Genomic DNA, 20,886 nt, shown 5'->3' with positions numbered 1-20,886 from the left:
GCGTGAGTGGAAGGGGAGTTAAGGATGGAGAATCAGGATACGTGAGGGAAGTGGAGTAAGGGAACAGGGGTGAGGGAGGGTTAGAGAAGGGGAGTGAGAATGAGGAAAGAGGAGTGATGGAAGGTGGATAAAAGTGAGTGAGCGTAAGATAAGGGGAGTGAGGGAGTGAGGACATAAAGGTAGTGAAGGAAGGAGTGAGATAAGGGAGCTACCCTACCTCTAAACACTCTAAATTCATTATTTAAACTACATTTATTTCTCTGTTTCTCTCCGCGAAAATTAAAAAAAAAAGTCTATTTGCCCTTTCTGGACCTTCTAGGCCTCAGAAAACCTAGGGGGTCAGGGGGTATCTACCCTGCCCCCTTTGAATCATTTCCCCCTTCTTTTCACCTCTTGTGTCTCGATTCTACCGAGACACAAGATGGCGGACTTTCCGGACTGTTTGGAATGTTGACAGACACCCGAGAGCCAATCAGCTTTCCGCTCACGCACTTCCGTGGCGCGCCGGGTGTGCTCCCCGGTACGCATACCGGTAAGCGCTCGAAGCGCACATATAGATATATATGTGTTTTTGAATTTACTTTTCATAAAAACCACTGGAGCAATTTTCACCAAATATAGAAAAGGCACTTCTGCGTACCAGTCCCTACAATTTTACCAAGTTTGCTGTAATTCCGTTCAGCGGTTCATGCTGTAGGCGTGTCTAAACGTTCTATGGAAAATAAATTGGGGAAAACACGTTTTGGGACCCCCTTTTTTCTCGGCCCCCACATGACGAATCCCACCTAAACTTCCAGGGAAGGAGCGGAGCGGAGCTGGCCTAAATTTTGGAACATTTCACATTCATTCCTCAACAGGCGCCAAAGTTATTCCCAATATAATGTTGCGGATTTCCTATGGTAGCTAGGTCCTAACTGTAACTACCTACTGGCAACTGCCAGTAGGTAATATATATATATATACATTACCTACTGGCGGTCGCCAGTAGGTAGTTATAGTTAGGACCTAGTTTCCATAGGAAATCCACAACATTCTATTGGGAATAACTTTGGCGCCGGATGATGAATCTTCGTGAATTTCTCAAAGAAGATGGCCCGCTCTGCTCCGCTCCTTCACTGAAAGTTTTGGGGGGATTTGTTAAGTGGGGGCTGAGAAAAAAAGGGGGTCCCAAAACATGTTTTCCCCGTGTTATTTTCCATAGGACGATTAGACACGGCTACAGCCCGAACGACTGAACTGAATTACAAGAAATTTGGCAAAATTATAGAGTCTGATTCGCAGATCGCCTTTTATTTAAATGGTGTAAATCCCTCCAGTAGTTTTTGAGAAAATCAAATGTGAGAACATGTATATATCTGGGCGGAGCCTAACCACACATCTCATCGTGAGATCTGATGGGCTGTCAGCACTTCATCCAAGAAGTATTGGCAGCCATCTTGGGACCAATATACATGATAGCACCACATTAAAAAGCATTGCAGTTAATAGAAGGTTTTAGGACTTTTGTTGCATTATAAATCATTTGTTGATGGTACCATACTCATTTTAGGAATTGTGGTGTGTTATAAGGTGATTTTACCATGTGAAAAAGCCTTCTGCTGGGATGTCATGAATCATGTTTGAAAGAAAACTATTATCTCATGCTTTTCCCACAGTGGTTTGGAAGGGGGTCTATAAGCTAAACTGAAAGCATATTTTCTGTAAATTCACATTATCTTTCTCAGTCATGTGAGAATGAAGTCTGACATTCTCAGTAAAACATGGACATCCAACAAGGACAGAGACTGTCAGTTGATTCCTTTGTGTTCTACTGCAGCTTCCCATGGTGTTCTAAAGAACAACTAGAGCGCTAACAGTCTTACTTATGACAAAAGTAAGGCACAACAGAAGCCATCTTGATTGGAATGAAGTGGTAAGTCTGAAAACATTTAATTTAAAAAGGAACAAAATGAGGGGGTTCATTTTGCCATAGAAATATGATTAGTGCTTCAGAAAGAAAAATTAGGGCACATTTTGAGTGACTTCTCAAATCCTCTTCTATTTCATTAAAAAATTCTGACATGCAGACTGAAACATGCCCTTTCAATACAAGCAGCAGACTTCCCTGGTGAGCAGTAGCTTTACTACAGTGATCTAATAAGCAACTAGCGTGCTAACATTCTGAATTTATGGCAAATGTGTGTCACATCCGAATGCCTTCTTGATGGAATCAAAGTAGAAAACTGGAAGTATTTCCTACTATGGAGACTGTAGTAAATGAGGAAATTAGGAAACCTCATAACAAATAAGCCTCCCAAGATGGCCACCAGAGACAAAAGAGCCCTAATGTAGCACAAATATCCGCCAGATGTAGTCCAAGTATCGCCCAATGACAGAATGTCCCAGAGTGTTCTAAAGAACAACTAGAGTGCTAACGGTCTGAATTATGACAAAAGAATGGCAACCCTGAAGTCATCTTGATTGGAATAAAGTGGTAACACTTAAAACATTTAATTTGCAAAGGAACAAAATGAGGGGGTTCATTTTGTCATAGAAATGATGATTAGTGCTGAAGAAAGAAAAATTAGGGCACATTTTGACTTCTCAAATCCTCTTCTATTTCATTAAAAAAATTATGACATGCAGACTGAAACATGCACTTTGAATACCAGCAGCAGACTTCCCTGGTGAGCAGTAGCTTTACTACAGTGATCTAATGAGAAACTAGAGTGCTAACATTCAGAATTTATGGTAAATGTGTGACACATCTGAATGCCTTCTTGATGGAACCAAAGTAAACAAGCATTGAAAATGCAATAGATCTCACCCTCGTTTAAGTTAAAGCCATTCTGTTTGTAATGAGGTGGCTTTTTAGCTTTGCTTTTATTAGTGTTTTTCAAACTTTCATGTAAATAACATGCTTATGTATACATATATGTATATGTATGCATGTATTTATATTTGTATTCATATAGATATGCAGATTATATATGTTTATATATGTATATATATATATACATACATATATATATAAATGCATATGCATATACATGCATATATATATATGTGTATATGTGTGCGTGTAGAGAGAGGTAGAGAGGTAGATGTGTAGAGGTAGAGGTGTAGAGGTAGAGAGGTAGAGGTAGAGAGGTAGAGGTATAGACTAGTAGAGAGAGAAGTAGAAAGAGGTAGAGAGTAGAGAGTGAGTAATAGAGAGTACAGAGTGAGTAGTAGAGAGTCGTAGAGAGTAGGAAAGAGAGTAGCAGAGAGTGAGTAGTAAAGAGTTGTAGAGTGAATAGTAGAGTGAGTAGTAGGAAGTAGTAGAGAGTGAGTAGTGGAGAGTGAGTAGTAGAGAGTAGTAGAGATTAAGTAGTTGAGTGAGTAGTAGAGAGCAGTAGAGAGTGAGTAGTAGAGAGTAGTAAAGAGTGAGTAGTAGAGAGTAGTAGAGAGTAGTAGAGAGTGAGTAGTAGGGAGTAGTAGAAAGTGAGTAGTAGAGAGTGAGTAGCAGAGAGATAGAATAGTAGAGAGTAGTAGAGAATGAGTTGTAGAGGGAATAGTAGAGAGTAGTAGAGAGGGAGTAGTAGAGAGTGAGTAGGAGAGAGTAGTAGAGAGTGAGAAGTAGAGAGTGAGTAGTAGAGAGTAGTCGAGCATGAGTAGTAAAGAATGAGTAGTGGAGAGAGAGTAGTAGAGAGTGAGTAGTAGAGAGTAGTAGAGAGTGAGTAGTAGAGAGTAGTAGATAGTGAGTAGTAGCGAGTGAGTAGTAGAGAGAGAGTAGTAGAGTGTAGTAGAGTAGTAGAGAATGAGTAGTAGAGAGTGAGTATTAGAGTATAGTGGAGTAGTAGAGAGTGAGTAGTAGAGAGTAGTGGAGAATATTCCAAAGTTTGGCACAGCACCACTTGCTCAACAAGTCCAATCAAATCATTTCACTTATAATCCTTATTGAAGCGCTAAATCTTGGTGTATATTCAAATGCTTTTATTTTCCTTAAGTTTATGTACCACAGCCAGGCGACGCGTTTTGTTCTGTACAACAGAACTTCTTCAGGGCAATCTTATTTCCTTCAAGTTATGTCGGTATCCTGTTGTCATATAACTAGATATTTCTTCCAAATGTTAGACGAGTCGTAAATACATTCTTATTCAAAGTGACTAGGTATCAATTTTACTGACACAATTCGGGCAGACTTGAGTAATTTATAGTATCCTCAAAGTCAGTCTTTCAAAAATTCCAAAGTATAGGACATGATAATCCAAATCCAAATGTTTCTCAAGAAAAGTCATTTTCAATCGTTCGGAATATCGGCGTTTGGGCAGATATGACCCATGGACATGGTTTATGACTTTTCTTGAGAAACATTTGGATTTGGATTATCATGTCCTATACTTTGGAATTTTTGAAAGACTGACTTTGAGAATACTATAAATTACTCAAGTCCATGGATGATGCTGGGAACGCCCCCAGCAACACCCATTTCACGCCCCTTTAATGCAGGACACTGCGTTAAAGGGACTGATATTTATCAGGCAGGATTACGCCACAAAAGTGGCTTAGTGGCTTATCACTCAGTCTTCTGCGCCACCGGAAAGTCACAAAAAGTGACATTTCGGGAGGCGCAAGGGGCTCGTAAATGAGGCCCCATAGGTTTCACACCGGTTATAGTTAGGAATTAGCATTTAAAATACCTTGGAAATTCACAGAAAAAACCATAGGTTTCACACACGTTATAGTTAGGAATTAGCATTTAAAAAACCTTAGAAATTCACTGAAAAAAACATAGGTTTTACACCAGTTATAGTTAGCTGGACATTTTACTCATACAAAACCATTGAAATTCCCCCGTTATAGTTAGTTGTACTCACTATAACTCGCGCGCCCGCAATCCACTGCTTATGATGCCACATATTACATCATTCATGACATGGTCATTGACATCACTGATGACATCTCAAATGACATCATTGATGACATCACTGATGACATCATCCATGTGACAATGAAATACAACTCATCTCAGACTAGTATAATATTTTTCACTCACTGTAAAATAGATAGTGCCCTATTTCAAACCATTGACACATCAATAGTATTTTCTAAACATCCACTCAGTGAATCATAGATCTATACGCACATCTAATCACTTACCTATAGATTCAGTGTTATATGCAGTGAATAATTAACACCCCCGGGGCATGGTCACATAAATATAATTTTTTATGGAGGGGGGCTGCGTGGCCCCTCTCCTGAGGTGTCTATTGGCCCTGGGGATCCCATCCCCCAGGGCCGGCCTTGATTTAAAAAAAATGTATTTATTTATTTTCGGGAAGGGGGCTGTGTGGCCCCCTCTCGGGACACTTCTAGCCCCGGGGGCTCCATCCCGTGTGGCTGGCCCTCTCCATTGGGGACCGTGGGGGAACCCAAATGCCCCCACGGTCCTGTCCCCTCCCGGCCTACTGCAGGAGCCAACAATGCTTTTTCACATGAGCCCACACATGCACATTTCTCCAAAGGAATGGGCATGCGCTGGTGCTTGCACATGCGCTGATCATCGTGAAACCGAGGAAGAGGAGGACGGCAGTCCGGGGATGCTGCAGTCAAGGTAAGTGTCAATGTATCTTTAATATAATTCTTCCTATGGGGTGGAGGCAGGAGCTGGGCAACTCCGCTCTGCCGCTGATTGTTGAGTTGTGTCTACTCCGCGTTCTCTGTGGAACGCGGAGTGGGCACAACTCCCCATACTCCGCAGGCGGAGTGGAGCTCTCCGCCTACAGTTATTGGTGAGTAGCTACATGAGTGTCTATATGGGTTATTGATTGATTGTCTGAGTATCTGTCTGGTTGGCTGAGTGTCTGTGTGGGTGAGTGGGGGGTGTGTGACTTTGTGCATAGACGTGTGAGTGGGTGATTCACTGGGTGTATGGGTTCAAGAGTGGTCTGTGAAGGGATATATGAGTGGGTGAGTGTGTGTATGGGTGTGTTGGTGAGTGTTTAGATGTCTCATTGGTACATGTGTGAGTAACTACATATGTGACAAGCAGTATATATGAGTGTTGGACTATATAAATAGCAATATGTGAGAGTGAGTGATTGTGAGAGTGGCTGTAAGAGTGTGTGCTTGTGTCAGTGATTGTACAAGAGTGTAAGTATGTGTTAGTATCTATATGAATAAGTGAGGTAGTGTGTGAATAATTGCGTAGGTGAGTAGATGGGAGTGTGATTCATTCTTTGCCTGACTGACTATGTGTGTGAGTAACTCTATGGGTGATTGGCAGTGTTTGAGTGTCTGTATAGGTGTATGAGTGCATATGATAGTGCTGTATTGATGAATGGTTGCATGTATGACTGACTGGGTGAATGAGTAGATGTGTGTGTAGACCTAGGAATCAGTCAGTGGGTATGTAGTAACTGGTATTGGTGGGTCTTTGGTTTTGAAAATGGTAGTCTGTATTTTAGAGTGGGTGTATCAAAGTTTATGTTAGGGTATGAGGAGGTGCATCAGATTACCACGTGGATGATGTCATCAGTGATCTCATTTGAGATGTCATCAGTGATGTCATCAGTGATGTTACTGACCATGTAATTAGTGATGTAATATATGACGTCATCAGCAGTGCATTACAGGGGCGCAAGTTATAGTTACCTCAAATAACTATAACGGCCTAATTTCTCTGGTTTTGTACAACTGAAATGTCCAACTAACTATAACGTCCCTGAAACCTGTGGTTTTTTTCAGTGAATTTCTAAGGTTTATTAAATGCACATTTCTAACTATAATGTCGCTGAAACCTATGGTTTTTCAGTAAAATTTAAAGGTTTTTCAAATGCTGATTTCTAACTATAACGTCCCTGAAACCTGTGTTTTTGTTCCGTGAATTTCTAGGGTTTTTTAAATGTTAATTTCTAAATATAACGTCCCTAAATTTCTAACTATGCCTACATAGGTAAGACATGTGCAGAAAGAGGAAGAAAGGTGCAGAAAGAAGTTAGAAAAAAGCAGAAAGAGGCAATAGAAGCCCAGAATGATGAAGAAAGGTACAGAAAGAAGCAAGGGATATGCTGACAGAACCAACAACGGTACACAAAGAGCCCTTGTTGTAAAGTCATCCTTTGCCCCATCTTTCTGCTGACTGATACTGGTGGTAACTGACTCTGATTAGCCAGGCCCTGAGCCAGTGCTATGCAGAAAGAATACATTGAAAACACCCTACATACACTAGGGTACACTAAGGGTTGGGGTAAGCTTGTGATTAGAATGACCTCCCCTGTAACGCCCCAGTACGTAATAGGGCAGGGGGTTAAAGCTACCTCTAAGTCATAAGTGCAGAAAGAAGAAAGAGTAGTGCAGAAAGAACCAACAGAGGTACAGAAAGAGGCAAGAGGGTGCAGAAAGAAGCAATAGTAGTGCAGAAAGAAGCAAGAGAGGTAGAGAAATAGAGAAGAGGGGTACAGAAAGAGTGATGAGGGATGCACACATTTACAAAAAAGGTGCAGAAAGAATCAAGGGCAGTGTAGAAAGAACGAACAGATGTGTAAAAAGAGGCAAGAGGGGTGCAGAAAGAGGTAGGAGAGGTACACAAAGAGGCAAGCGAGATGCAGAAAGAGATAGGAGGGGTGCAGAAAGAAGAAACGTGCAAAAAGAATAAACAGAGGTACAGAAAGGCAATAGAGGTGCAGAAAGAGGCAAGAGAGGTGCAGAGAGAGGGGAGAGGGGTGCAGAAAGAAGCATGAGAGGTGCAGAAAGAAGCAAGTGAAGTACAGAGAAAGGAAACAGAGGTAAAGAAAGACGCAAGAGAGGTGCGGAAACAAACAAGGAAAGAGCAGAAAGACACACGTGAATTACTGAAAGAAGCAACAGAAATGTAGAAAGAAGCAATTGAAGTGCAGAAAGAGACAAATGAGGTGCAGAAGAAAGCAAGAGCAGTGCAAAAAGAACAACAGAGGTATAAATAGAGGCAAGAGGGCTGCAGAAAGAGGTAGGACAGGTACAAAAAGAGGCAAGAGAGGTACAGGAAGAGGCTGGAAGGGTACACAAAGAAGGAAAAGAAGTGCAGAAAGAGGCAAGAGAAGTGCTGCAAGAATCACAGAGGTATAGAAAGAAGCAAGAGAAGTGGAAAAAGAGGCATGTGAGGTGCAGAAAGAAGCAAGAGCAGTGCAGAAAGAACCAACAGAGGTGTGCAGAAAAAGGTAGGAAAGGTGGAGAAACAGGCAAGAGAGGTACAGAAAGAGGTAGGAGGGGTGCAGAAAGTAGCAACAGAGGGGCTGAAAGAGGCTTGAAGGGTGGAAAAAGAGGCAATAAAAGTGCGGAAAGAAGAAACAGACATACAGAGAGGCAAAAGAGGTGCAGTAAAAGGCAGGACATATGCAGTAAGAGTGAACAGAGGTACAGAAAGAGGCAATAGAGGTGCAGAAAAAGGGGAGAGGGGTGCACAAAGAGGAAACAGAGGTGCCGAAAGACGCAAGAGAGGTGCAGAAACAAACAAGGAAAGAGAAGAAAGATGGAAGTGAATTGCTGAAAGAAGCAACAGAAGTGTAGAAAGAAGCAAATGAACTACAGAAAGAGGCAAGTGAGGTGCAGAAAGAAGCATGAACAGTGCAGAAAGAACCAACAGAGGTGCAAAAAGAGGCAAGATGGCTGCAGAAAGAGGTAGGACTGGTGCAAAAAGAGGCAAGAGAGATAAAGAAAGAGATAAAGTAAGAAGCAGGAGGGATGCACAAAGAAGGAAGGGATGTGCAGAAAGAGGCAAGAGAATTGCTGAAAGAAGCAACAGAGATATAGAAAGAAGCAAGAGAAGTGCAGAAAGAGGCATGTGAGGTGCAGAAAGAAGTAAGAGCAGTGCAGAAAGAACCAACAGAGGTGCAAAAAGAGGCAAGAGGGGTGCGGAAAAAGGTAGGAAAGGTGGAGTTAGAGGCAAGAGAGGTACAGAAAGAGGTAGGAGGCATACAGAAAGAAGAAAGAGAAGTACAGAAAGAAGCAACAGAGGTGTAGAAGAGGGCGCAAAGGGTGCAGAAAGAGAAAGAGAAGTGCAGAAAGAAGCAGCAGAGGTACAGAAAGAGGTAATAGAGTTGCAGAAACAGGCAGGAAAGGTGCAGATAGAGGCAAGAGGGATACAGAAATTTGCAAAAGAGGTGCAGAAAGAAGCAAGACCAGTGCAGAAAGAACCAACAGAGGTGCAGAAAAAGGCAAGAGGGGTACAGAAAGAGGTAAGAGAAATGCAGAAAGATGCAAAAGAGATGCAGAAAGAGGAAAGAGAACTGCAGAAAATGTCAAGAAAAGTGAAGAAAGAGGAAGGAGAGGTGCTGAAAGAGACAAGAGGGTTATAGAAAGAAGCAAAGGGGGTACAGAGGTAAGCAAGATAAGTGTAGAAAGAAGGAACAGAGATGCGGAAAGAGCAAAAGGAATGCAGAAAGAGGCAAGAGAGGTACAGAAAGTGGTAGGAATGGTGCAGAAAGATGGAAGAGAAGTACCGAAAGAAGCAACAGAGTTGCTCAAAGAGGTGCAAAGGGTGCAGAAAGAGAAAGCTAAGTGCAGAACTATCCAACAGAGGTACAGAAAGATGCAATAGAGGAGCAGAAACATGCAGGAAAGGTGCAGAAAGAGGGGACATGGGTGCAGAAAGAGGCAAGAGGGATACATAACTTTACAAAAGAGGTACAACAAGAAGCAAGAGCAGTGCAGAAAAAACCAACAGAGGTGCAAAAAGAGGCAAGAGGGGTGCAGAAAAAGATAGGAAAACTGCAGAAACAGGCAAGATAGGTACAGAAAGATGTAGGAAGGGTGCAGAAAGAAGCAAGAGAAGTACAGAAAAAATCAAAAAAGGTGCTGAAAGAGGCATGAAGTGTAAAGAAAGAGCCAGGAGAAGTGCAGAAAGAAGAAACAAAGGTGCAGAGAGGCAAGGGATGTGCAGAAAAAGGCAGGAAATGTGCAGTAAGATTGAACAGAGTGCAGAAAGAAGCAAGAGAGGGGCAGAAAGAGGTGTGCAAAAAGAGGAAACAGAGGTGCAGAAAGACGCAGGAGAGGTACAGAAACAAACAAAGAAAGAGCAGGAAGACGCAAGTTAATTGCTGAAAGAAGCAAAAGAAGTGTAGAAAGAAGCAATTGAAGTACAGAAAGAGGAAAGTGAGGTGCAGTAAGAAGCAAGAGCAGTGCAGAAAGAACCAACAGAGGTACAAAAAGAAGCAAGAGGGCTGCAGAAAGAGGTAGGACAGGTGCACAAAGAGGCAAGAGAGGTACAGAAAGAGGTAGGAGGGGCACAGAAATAAGAAAGAGAAGTACAGAAAGAAGCAACAGAGGTGCTGAAAGAGGCGCAAAGGGTGCAGAAAGAGAAAGTGAAATGCAGAAAGAAGCAACAGACGTACAGAAAGAGGCAATATCGTTGCAGAAACAGGCTGGAAAGGTGCAAAAAGAGGCAAGAGGGATACAGAAATTTGCAAAAGAGCTGCAGAAAGAAGCAAGTGCAGCGCAGAAAGAACCAACAGAGGTGCAGATAAAGGCAAGAGGGGTGCAGAATCAAACAAGGAAAGAGCAGAAAGACACACGTGAATTGCTGAAAGAAGCAACAGAAGTGTAGAAAGAAGCAATTGAAGTACAGAAAGAGACTAGTGAGGTGCAGAAGAAAGCAAGAGCAGTGCAGAAAGAACAACAGAGGTATAAAAAGAGGCAAAAGGGCTGCAGAAAGAGGTAGGACAGGTAAAAAAAGAGGCAAGAGAGGTACAGGAAGAGGCTGGAAGGGTACACAAAGAAGGAAAAGAAGTGCAGAAAGAGGCAAGAGAAGTGCTGCAAGAATCACAGAGGTATAGAAAGAAGCAAGAGAAGTGGAAAAAGAGGCATGTGAGGTGCAGAAAGAAGCAAGAGCAGTGCAGAAAGAACTAACAGAGGTGTGCAGAAAAAAGTAGGAAAGGTGGAGAAACAGGCAAGAGAGGTACAGAAAGAGGTAAGAGGGGTACAGAAAGTAGCAACAGAGGGGCTGAAAGAGGCGTGAAGGGTGGAGAAAGAGGCAAGTAAAGTGCATAAAGAAGCAACAGACGTACAGAGAGGCAAAAGAGGTGCAGAAAAAGGCAGGACATATGCAGTAAGAGTGAACAGGGGTACAGAAAGAGGCAAGAGGGGTGCAGAAAAAGTCGAGAGGGGTGCACAAAGAGGAAACAGAGGTGCTGACAGACGCAAGAGAGGTGCAGAAACAAACAAGGAAAGAGAAGAAAGATGTAAGTGAATTGCTGAAAGAGGCAACAGAAGTGTAGAAAGAAGCAAATGAACTACAGAAAGAGGCAAGTGAGGTGCAGAAAGAAGGAAGAGCAGTGCAGAAAGAACCAACAGAGGTGCAAAAAGAGGCAAGATGGCTGCAGAAAGAGGTAGGACTGGTGCAAAAAGAGGCAAGAGAGATAAAGAAAGAGATAAAGAAAGAGGCAGGAGGGGTGCACAAAGAAGGAAGGGAGTTGCAGAAAGAGCCAAGAGAATTGCTGAAAGAAGCAACAGAGATATAGGAAGAAGCAAGAGAAGTGCAGAAAGAGGCGTGTGAGGTGCAGAAAGAAGTAAGAGCAGTGCAGAAAGAACCAACAGAGGTGCAAAAAGAGGCAAGAGGGGTGCGGAAAAAGGTAGGAAAGGTGTAGTAAAGAAGCAAGAGAGGTACAGAAAGAGGTAGGAGGCATACAGAAAGAAGAAAGAGAAGTACAGAAAGAAGCAACAGAGGTGTAGAAGAGGGCGCAAAGGGTGCAGAAAGAGAACGAGAAGTGCAGAAAGAAGCAGCAGAGGTACAGAAAGAGGTAATAGAGTTGCAGAAAGAGGCAGGAAAGGTGCAGAAAGAGGCAAGAGGGATACAGAAATTTGCAAAAGAGGTGCAGAAAGAAGCAAGACCAGTGCAGAAAGAACCAACAGAGGTGCAGAAAAAGGCAAGAGGGGTACAGAAAGAGGTAAGAGAAATGCAGAGAGATGCAAATGAGATGCAGAAAGAGGAAAGAGAACTGCAGAAAATGTCAAGAAAGGTGAAGAAAGAGGAAGGAGAGGTGCTGAAAGAAACAAGAGGGTTATAGAAAGAAGCAAAAGGGGTGCGGAGGTAAGCAAGATAAGTGTAGAGAGAAGGAACAGAGATGCGGAAAGAGCAAAAGGAATGCAGAAAGAGGCAAGAGAGGTACAGAAAGTTGTAGGAATGGTGCAGAAAGAAGGAAGAGAAGTACATAAAGAAGCAACAGAGTTGCTGAAAGAGGTGCAAAGGGTGCAGAAAGAGAAAGATAAGTGCAGAACTATCCAACAGAGGTACAGAAAGATGCAATAGAGGAGCAGAAACAGGCAGGAAAGGTGCAGAAAGAGGTGACATGGGTGCAGAAAAAGGCAAGAGGGATAAAGAAATTTACAAAAGAGGTACAGAAAAAAGCAAGAGCAGTGCAGAAAAAACCAACAGAGGTGCAAAAAGATGCAAGAGGGGTGCTGAAAAAGATAGGAAAACTGCAGAAACATGCAAGATAGGTACAGAAAGATGTAGGAAGGGTGCAGAAAGAAGCAAGAGAAGTACAGAAAAAATCAAAAAAGGTGCTGAAAGAGGCATGAAGCGTAAATAAAGAGCCGGGAGAAGTGCTGAAAGAAGAAACAAAGGTGCAGAGAGGCAAGGGATGTGCAGAAAAAAGCAGGAAATGTGCAGTAAGAGTGCACAGAGGGCAGAAAGTATCAAGAGAGGTGCAGAAAGAGGTGTGCAAAAAGAGGAAACAGATGTGCAGAAAGACGCAGGAGAGGTACAGAAACAAACAAAAAAAGAGCAGGAAGACGCAAGTTAATTGCTGAAAGAAGCAACAGAAGTGTAGAAAGAAGCAATTGAAGTACAGAAAGAGGAACGTGAGGTGCAGTAAGAAGCAAGAGCAGTGCAGTAAGAACCAACAGAGGTGCAAAAAGAAGCAAGAGGGCTGCAGAAAGAGGTAGGACAGGTGCACAAAGAGGCAAGAGAGGTACAGAAAGAGGTAGGAGGGGTACAGAAAGAAGAAAGAGAAGTACAGAAAGAAGCAACAGAGGTGCTGAAAGAGGCACAAACGGTGCAGAAAGAGAAAGAGAAATGCAGAAAGAAGCAACAGACGTACAGAAAGAGGCAATATCGTTGCAGAAACAGGCAGGAAAGGTGCAAAAAAAGGCAAGAGGGATACAGAAATTAGCAAAAGAGCTGCAGAAAGAAGCAAGAGCAGCGCAGAAAGAACCAACAGAGGTGCAGAAAAAGGCAAGAGGGGTACAGAAAGAGGCAAGAGAAGTGCAGAAAGATGCAAAAGAGGTGCAGAAAGAGGCAAGAGAACTGCAGAAAAAGCAAGAAAGGGGGAGAAAGAGGAAGGGGAGGTGCCGAGAGAGGCAAGAGGGGTGTAGAAATAGGCAACAGGGGTGCAGAGGTAAGCAAGAGAAGTGTAGAAAGAAGCAAACGAGGTGCGTTCATAGGGAAGAGGGGTGCAGAAAGAGGCAAGAGAGGTACAGAAAGAGGTAGGAGGGATGCAGAAAGAAGGAGGAGAAGTACATAAAGAAGCAACAGAGGTGCTGAAAGAGGTGCAAAGGGTGCAGAAATAGAGAAGTGCAGAAAGATGCAACAGAGGTACAGAAAGAGGCGCAAAGGGTGCAGAAAGAGAAAGAGAAGTGCAGAAAGAAGCAACAGAGGTACAGAAAGAGGCAATAGAGTTGCAGAAAAAGGCAGGAAAGGTGCAGAAAGAGGCAAGAGGGATACAGAAATTAGCAAAAGAGCTGCAGAAAGAAGCAAGAGCAGCGCAGAAAGAACCAACAGAGGTGCAGAAAAAGGCAAGAGGGGTACAGAAAGAGGCAAGAGAAGTGCAGAAATATGCAAAAGAGGTGCAGAAAGAGGCAAGAGAACTGCAGAAAAAGCAAGAAAGGGGGAGAAAGAGGAAGGGGAGGTGCCGAGAGAGGCAAGAGGGGTGTAGAAATAGGCAACAGGGGTGCAGAGGTAAGCAAGAGAAGTGTAGAAAGAAGCAAACGAGGTGCGTTCATAGGCAAGAGGGGTGCAGAAAGAGGCAAGAGAGGTACAGAAAGAGGAAGGAGGGATGCAGAAAGAAGGAGGAGAAGTACATAAAGAAGCAACAGAGGTGCTGAAAGAGGTGCTAAGGGTGCAGAAATAGAGAAGTGCAGAAAGATGCAACAGAGGTACAGAAAGAGGCGCAAAGGGTGCAGAAAAAGAAAGAGAAGTGCAGAAAGAAGCAACAGAGGTACAGAAAGAGGCAATAGAGTTGCAGAAACAGGCAGGAAAGGTGCAGAAAGAGGCAAGAGGGATACAGAAATTTGCCAAGGAGCTGCAAAAAGAAGCAAGAGCAGTGCAGAAAGTACCATCAGAGGTGCAGAAAGAGGCAAGAGAAGTACAGAAAGATACAAAAGAGGTGCAAAAGGAGGCAAGAGAACTGCAGAAAAAGGTAAGAAAGGTGGATAAAGAGGAAGGAGAGGTGCTGAAAGAGGCAAGAGGGGTATAGAAAGAGGCAAAAGAAGTACAGGAAGACACAACAGAGGTGCATAACGAGGCAAAAGAGGTGCAAAAACAGGCAGAACGTGTGCAGATAGAGGCAAGAGGGATACAGAAATTTGCAAAAGAGGTGCAGAAAGAGCAGTGTAGAAAGAACCAACAGAGGTAGAGAAAGAGGCAAGAGGCAAGAGGAGAGCGGAAAAAGGCAGGTGAGGTACAGAAAGAAGAAAGAGAAGTGCAAAAAGAAGCAACAGATGTGCCAAAAGAGCCAAGAGGGGCACAGAGAGAGGCAAGAGGAGTGCAGAAAGAAGCAACAGAGTTGCAGAAAGAGGCAACCGAGGCACAGAAACAGGCAGGAAAGGTGCAGGAAGAGGGAATTGGGGTGCAGAAAGAGGCAAGAGGGATACAGAAATTTGCAAAAGAAGTACAGAAAGAGGCATGACCTCTGCAGAAAGAAAACAACAGTGGTGCAGAAAGTGGCAAGAGGGGTGCAGACAGAGGTAGGAGAGGTGCACAAAAAGGCACGAGAGTTACATAAAGAGGTGCAGAAAAAGGAAGAAGTGAACAAAGAGGCAAGAGGGGTAAAGAAAGAAGTAGTAGGGGTGCAGGAGGAAGCCACAGAAGGGCAGAAAGAAGCAACATAGTTTCTGAAAGAGGCATGAGGGGTGGAGAAAGAGGCACAAGAAGTTCAGAAAGAAGCAACAGGGGTGCAGAAAGAGGCAAGAGGGATACAGAAATATGTCAAAGAGGTGCAGAAAGAAGCAAGCACAGTGCAGAAAGAACCAACAAAGGTGCAGAAAGAGGCAAGAGGGGTGCAGAAAGAGGTAGGAGAGGTGTACACAGAGGCAAGAGGGATACGAAAAGAGGCAAGATGGGTGTAGAAAGAAGGATGAGAAGTGCAGAAAGAAGCAACAGAGGTGCTGAATGAGACAAGAAGGGTGCAGAAAGAGGCAAGAAAATGCATAAAGAAGCAACAGAGGTGCAGAAACAGGCAGGAAAGACGGAACAGGGATGCAGAAAGAGGGAAGAGGGATACAGAAATTTGCAAAAGAGGTACAGAATTAACCCTGGGCGTAGTTCGCGGAGTCGCACTCCACGGAGCTACGCGAAGACGCACTTGCACTCCGCGACCTACGGATAGCTCCGCAGCCATGCGTAGTTGCTTGCTAGACCCGTTCGCGTGCCGTTTTTCGTCTTCGGGAGTGCGGTGCGCGTGTTCGGGGCATTGCCTGCATGCTCGGGATGACTAGCGCGCTAAGTTACCCAAGAGGTTTGTCCCGCCCGCTTGCGTTCCCTTATTTCCTGTTCCGGGTCACCAGTAAAGTGTTCGGGTTGTGCAAGACATGTTCGGGAACTCATCTTCTCGTTCGCACTACAAAAGTGCGTGATCGCGCTAAATATCACGCGAACCTACCCACGCGGTCGCGATGGGCGCAGCCATCTTGGATCACACACTCTGGCTATGGTTTTGGGCCTACTTTAGCATCTAGCTCATATCTCTTCAATCCTGGTCTTTTTACCCACTTTTTCAAACTTTCTTTAGTTATTACCTATCTCTCTCTGTGCCTAGGTTTATATTTTTCATTTTATTTCTAATTTTACAACTTTTCTATTGTTTTATTTTACTTCCTTCTTTTACCTTGCTTCTTCTTTCCCCTACCTTTTTGTCCTGAACTTTTCTTTTCCCCTCCACCCAGAACCATGGTCAAGGGCGCCAGCGGCTCAAAGGGCAAGGCGCCTGTGCCCCAAAAAACCCGGCTGCCTTGCGGCAGAATGCGCCCCCTAGGGGTGAGGGCCCGCCAACTTTTTGGGGAGGAGGAGGTGGCTGCCCTGGTCTTTTTTATCCAGCGCCACCTCTCCTTGATCTTGGCAGCAGGCGGCAGGCCCGGCTCCGGCTACCACCAGATTGAAGAGCGTCTCCGGCGGTGCGCGGGCAGTCTTCCGCTGCTCCGGTATCCGGCGTACCCACCATCAGCTGACCCACCGCTGGGCAGACATTTTAGACCGGGAGCAGGACCTGTTGGACCTGCTTGGTGTCGAGGTCGTGGGTCTTGGTGAGTGGCTACCCAAAAAAAAAAAGTGTGTGTATATATATCTATAGTAGTATAAGTATTGTTATTGTATCTTTCTAAATCTTGGCTAAATAAGTAACGCGATGACTGGTGCTCCTAGTTACATTCCCGATGTATTCCGTTATATCTACTGTAATTGTATGACACTGGTCTGTGCTGCGCTTCTTCACTGACTCTTGCGTGTTCAATTTGGCGCTAGCTTTTGCTGTTTATTGATGTGAGATTTTCTTTATTGTAGAGAACTGAAGTTAGTTAATGCTATTAATAGAGTCTTGTCCTTCCTTTGTCCGTTAGTGAAATAGCGGTTGATGGATAATTGTACGTAGTTTGCATATTGTATTATTTTTTTTTCACGGCCTTCTCTTCTGCATGAATCCTCCTCTGGCTATGAATGCTAAAGTTACTTTGTTCTTCTTACCTCAGCCAAAGCCGGCTTTAGGCATGTGCAAGCTGTGCAACTGCACAGGGCCACCAAACGCCAGGGGCCACCACACCAATATATATGCTTAATTTAATAATCCTCTGAGGATGGATACATATTTGCGTGGCGGCCCCTGGCAGGGATTTGGTGCCTCCGGCTCTGTTCCACTTCCAAACACCCTGACTCCCCCCTCTTCACTGGCCTCCATGCTCCGCCCGACCTCCTCTTCCGGCCCCCTACCTACGCTCCCTGCCCAGGACCACCATGAGCCTAGAGCCGCCCCTGCCTCAGCCCTCCATGGAACTGATGTAGTTTGTTTAGTGAGTGGGTAGGCTTAGCAGCAGTAGCATTCAGTCAGTAGCAGAACAAAATATGATGCAACGAACGTACAATTTCGTGTTAGTATGCACAAAGTTAAGCATGTCTCCTCCTTGTGATCTATGCATTTTGCTGGCAAAAATAAAAAAGAAATGCCTACTTACAGATAATTGATTACCCATTCTTGAATCGGTGGTGTTGTTCAGGTGTTACTGCCTCTGTGTTACTTAGTAATCTGCAATCAGAATGTTTATGGAACATTTGATTTGTTTTCTCCAAGTATATACAGTCAGTGAATCATGCAAGGCAGTAGTCATTTGGTAGATCAATGTTTGTTTCTTTTAATGTTCTAGCAGTGGTTTTTGAAATGATGTCTATGTTTCACAGCACTCAATGTTTTTCTCTTTCTTTATTATTTCTTACATGAACCACAGAACCCAGGGGCAAGCAGAAGGCTGGGACCGAGTCGGCGGGTGAACCACAGGCACAGAGCTCCTCTACTGAGGATCCTGCTGCTGTCCCCAGTAAGTCCAACAGTGCTTTCTTTTGGAACTATAATATTTCCCTAACTTTCTAACAGAGCTTTTTTTTCCAACCGATTAATGACATTTCATTCCTAAATAAATTTTGACAAATGCTTTTTTGATTTTGATTATGTTTTCAAAATGTTGGGTATTTGTCTCTGCCTTTCTGTTCCTTCAAAGAGCCTCTGCTATGACTCTCTGTGCTACTACTAGACTGTCTGTAGGTAAGCTTGCCCTGTTGCCCACTCTTTAGTTAAGGTATTAATCTTTTCAAAAAATCTGTGATAGAATAGCTGTAGGCACAGGGTCCACTCCTGTCTTATGCTTTTTCCTCTGTAATGTCTCTTCTTTGCCAATTGACACCAACCAAGTATGCATCCAGATGTTGGTCTAGTATTTTGTAAACGTTAGTATACCACTACTACTCTTGCGGGTATTCTTCTATGCAGTCACATACATAACTATGTATGCACCAGAAAATTGGATGTTGGTGATAGGCAGGTTGGACCTTACTTACTTACACCTCAGTCACCGAACTCTGAGGAACCCACAATTCACTGATTGACAACCTGTATGGGCTCAGTCATTGGTCAATTATTCAATTATCCCACTCCTGAACCCCAATACCAAGATGCCCAATGCTTTTATTACACAATCCATAACCTAAGTAACCCCCTTTTGCTCACTCACTCGTGTAAGTCTACAAGACAACAGACACTGAAAATATACTTCCGAGTCAATGTGGTACTTCAAAAGCTTTATTTTGTTAGAAGTAACTAAGTAAGTAACATCAATGTTTTTAAGTTGTTCCGTGAAATACGTCAAGGCCCACCAGAAAAAATCCAGAGTAAAAAAAGGCTGAATAAAGTAATCTACATTTGTACAGCTACCAGTGCACGATAGGGAAATGTGGGAAATGTCGGAGACCCCTCACCATTGAACGTGTACTGGTTACATATGCCTCTTTTTGGTAAGCTCTGGAAATCTCTGCTTCGTAGAAGGAAATCGTCTCATCTGCCGAAAAATAATGACAAAAGTGGTGCACGTTAGACAGTATGAAAATAAATACATTTATGCAAGTTTTTAGCAGTCATGCTAAAAAAAGGTGTAACCTGAGGCTGTAAGCAAACTCAATTCCACAATCCACATTCAAAAAGTAAATACGGGCCTTTTTATTTTCCAAACTCTTCAGGTGTATGCTTTGAACAATCATGTGGCCTCAAAGGCGTCTCCTCGTACTGCGCAACAAGCTGCGAGGTAGCATGCGCAAAACTGTAGACATTGATGTACAAACTGGTTACATGGTTCAGTCTAAATTTCCAAGGACTAGAGTAGCAGTAGAGATGAGATGAGCTTGGGTACCATACCATAACAAATGAATGCTAATATGTGTAGTGACTCTGCTGTACTAGGCAATGTGGACTACTACTGATTACGTTGTACTTAACTGTTTTGCAGAACTCCATTCTTTGTGAACAAGTACAATGGGGGCTGTGCATCCATCTAAAAAGGTGTACTTAATTTTATAGGTGCAGAACCGGTACCATCCACCAGTGCCGACGGGGACAGCGGCGCAGCATCAGCAGAGGCGATCCCGGAGGGGACAGGAGGACCAGAGGCATCTACACCAGCACCAGCAGCAGTGGGGGAGGAGACAACAACAGTGGGCGATGGTAAGTTACATTCAATAGTGATCCGCATTACTTGGTGGGTGGGGAAAACTTCCTCACTGTACTCTGATATTTATAATGAACTTGAAGTTCTACTGGACAATATATGACGCCACCTTTATTTGTCATTACCAAGCTTAGCATTACCACCGGCGAGAATTGATAAAATAACAGGCCTCTTCTATCTGACTACAACTCAGCTGTGAAAGGTTGGTGGCAGAATAAAAGTCTTATCCACAACATTACATGACCGCGATGGATTAACACTAAGGAGATCGATTTTAAGTATGATGAAAGGAGCAAGGAAAAAGCACCAATCATCTAATATAGAAGGATACTTTGGAATCAGCAATGCAGGTGGCTGATAGCAGTCGGATGCATGGGTTGTTGTGGAAGCATGGAAAGGGGAAAACACAGCTGCCTGCGTGGGTGGGAGATACACCCAATATCGGTGGGTAGTGGATAGTCTCAGCAGCGGTGTTTTGGTCAAACCCAAAGGCAAGGGAAGGAGGGGACGACTGGATGCATTCCGGGTCGTTTCTGGCGAAACACAAACCACCTAAGGCTTGTTGAGCGATATAAAGAATGATCGTCTCTACTAGACATTTACTAGTACTAGCTGGCCCCTGTTAATTAATGTTAGTTTGAGACTGTCACTGTTCCCGGAAGCACAGAGTATATGATATAAAATGAGATATGAAAAAGACAGGTGTTCGTATGTGTGTGACCGTTGAAGTACACCCATGCTATGCTACTAGGGCAGGCATAATGCTGTGCCAAAAAGTCCAACAAATTAATTATATAGGCCGTAGAATGTTCAAGATAGATACAACACCATTTTTTGTACTCAGATTGCTTGCTAGTGCTACTGTACTGTGTCACTATGTGTTGAATACATTTTGTGTTCTTGATTTGCTGGGATTTTGGATTACAACAATTCTGTCTTTCTTTATAGTTACTCCTTCAAAACCAACAAGAAAGGAGTTGGCAGTCCGGGCCCAGCAGCGGAAACTGCAGGCCATCGTTGAGGCCTACCGCTGGCTGGTGGCTCAGGCCGAGGAGGAGGAGGAGGCGGCGGCAGCAGCTGCTGCCTCTTCCAATGCCCCGGCCCCCAAGCCTGCAGGAGTACGTCGCCGTGGTCAGGCAGCCGCCCGCCGCCAGATTTTTTCAGCATCGGCCACCCCCCCACAACATGCATGCCAATGTAGGTGCCGTCAATTCCAAACAAAGATTCTCCTCCGGGTAGCGAGGCTTGAGGATGAAATAGAGGAGCGGGTGAAGCTCATTGTGGACAAACACTTGAAAGCCCGCCGGCTTTGAGATGGACCCTGTTTGTTTGCCCCTTTTTCAATCCTTTTGTTGGTGGGTGGGAATTGGGTGTTGGGGTTTACATTACATTGAACGCGGAAATTTGGTTGGGGTTAGGGGAGGGTAGGGACAGCTGTGGGGTAAGATTTAATATATATTTTATTTTTGTATC

General features: G+C 43.8%; 1 protein-coding gene across 1 annotated transcript in view; it reads left to right on the top strand.

The window, feature by feature from the left end:
• Window positions 1–20,769, top strand: part of LOC147679999 (uncharacterized) — a 52,402-nt gene extending 31,633 nt beyond the window's left edge. The window contains exons 2-4 of the mRNA XM_086942491.1: window positions 17,647–17,736; window positions 19,266–19,409; window positions 20,362–20,769. Coding sequence (XP_086798617.1) covers window positions 17,647–17,736; window positions 19,266–19,409; window positions 20,362–20,726 — 599 coding nt within the window. The 3' untranslated portion in view covers window positions 20,727–20,769. The remainder of the gene's footprint in view (window positions 1–17,646; window positions 17,737–19,265; window positions 19,410–20,361) is intronic.
• The last annotated feature ends 117 nt before the right edge of the window (window positions 20,770–20,886 follow it).

The sequence above is a fragment of the Lissotriton vulgaris genome, chromosome 11 (genome assembly GCF_964263255.1).
Source record: "Lissotriton vulgaris chromosome 11, aLisVul1.2, whole genome shotgun sequence".
Classification (NCBI taxonomy): Eukaryota; Metazoa; Chordata; class Amphibia; order Caudata; family Salamandridae; genus Lissotriton; species Lissotriton vulgaris.
The sequence above is the reverse complement of the archived record's forward strand: the minus strand, read 5'-3'. Positions and strand labels throughout refer to the sequence as shown.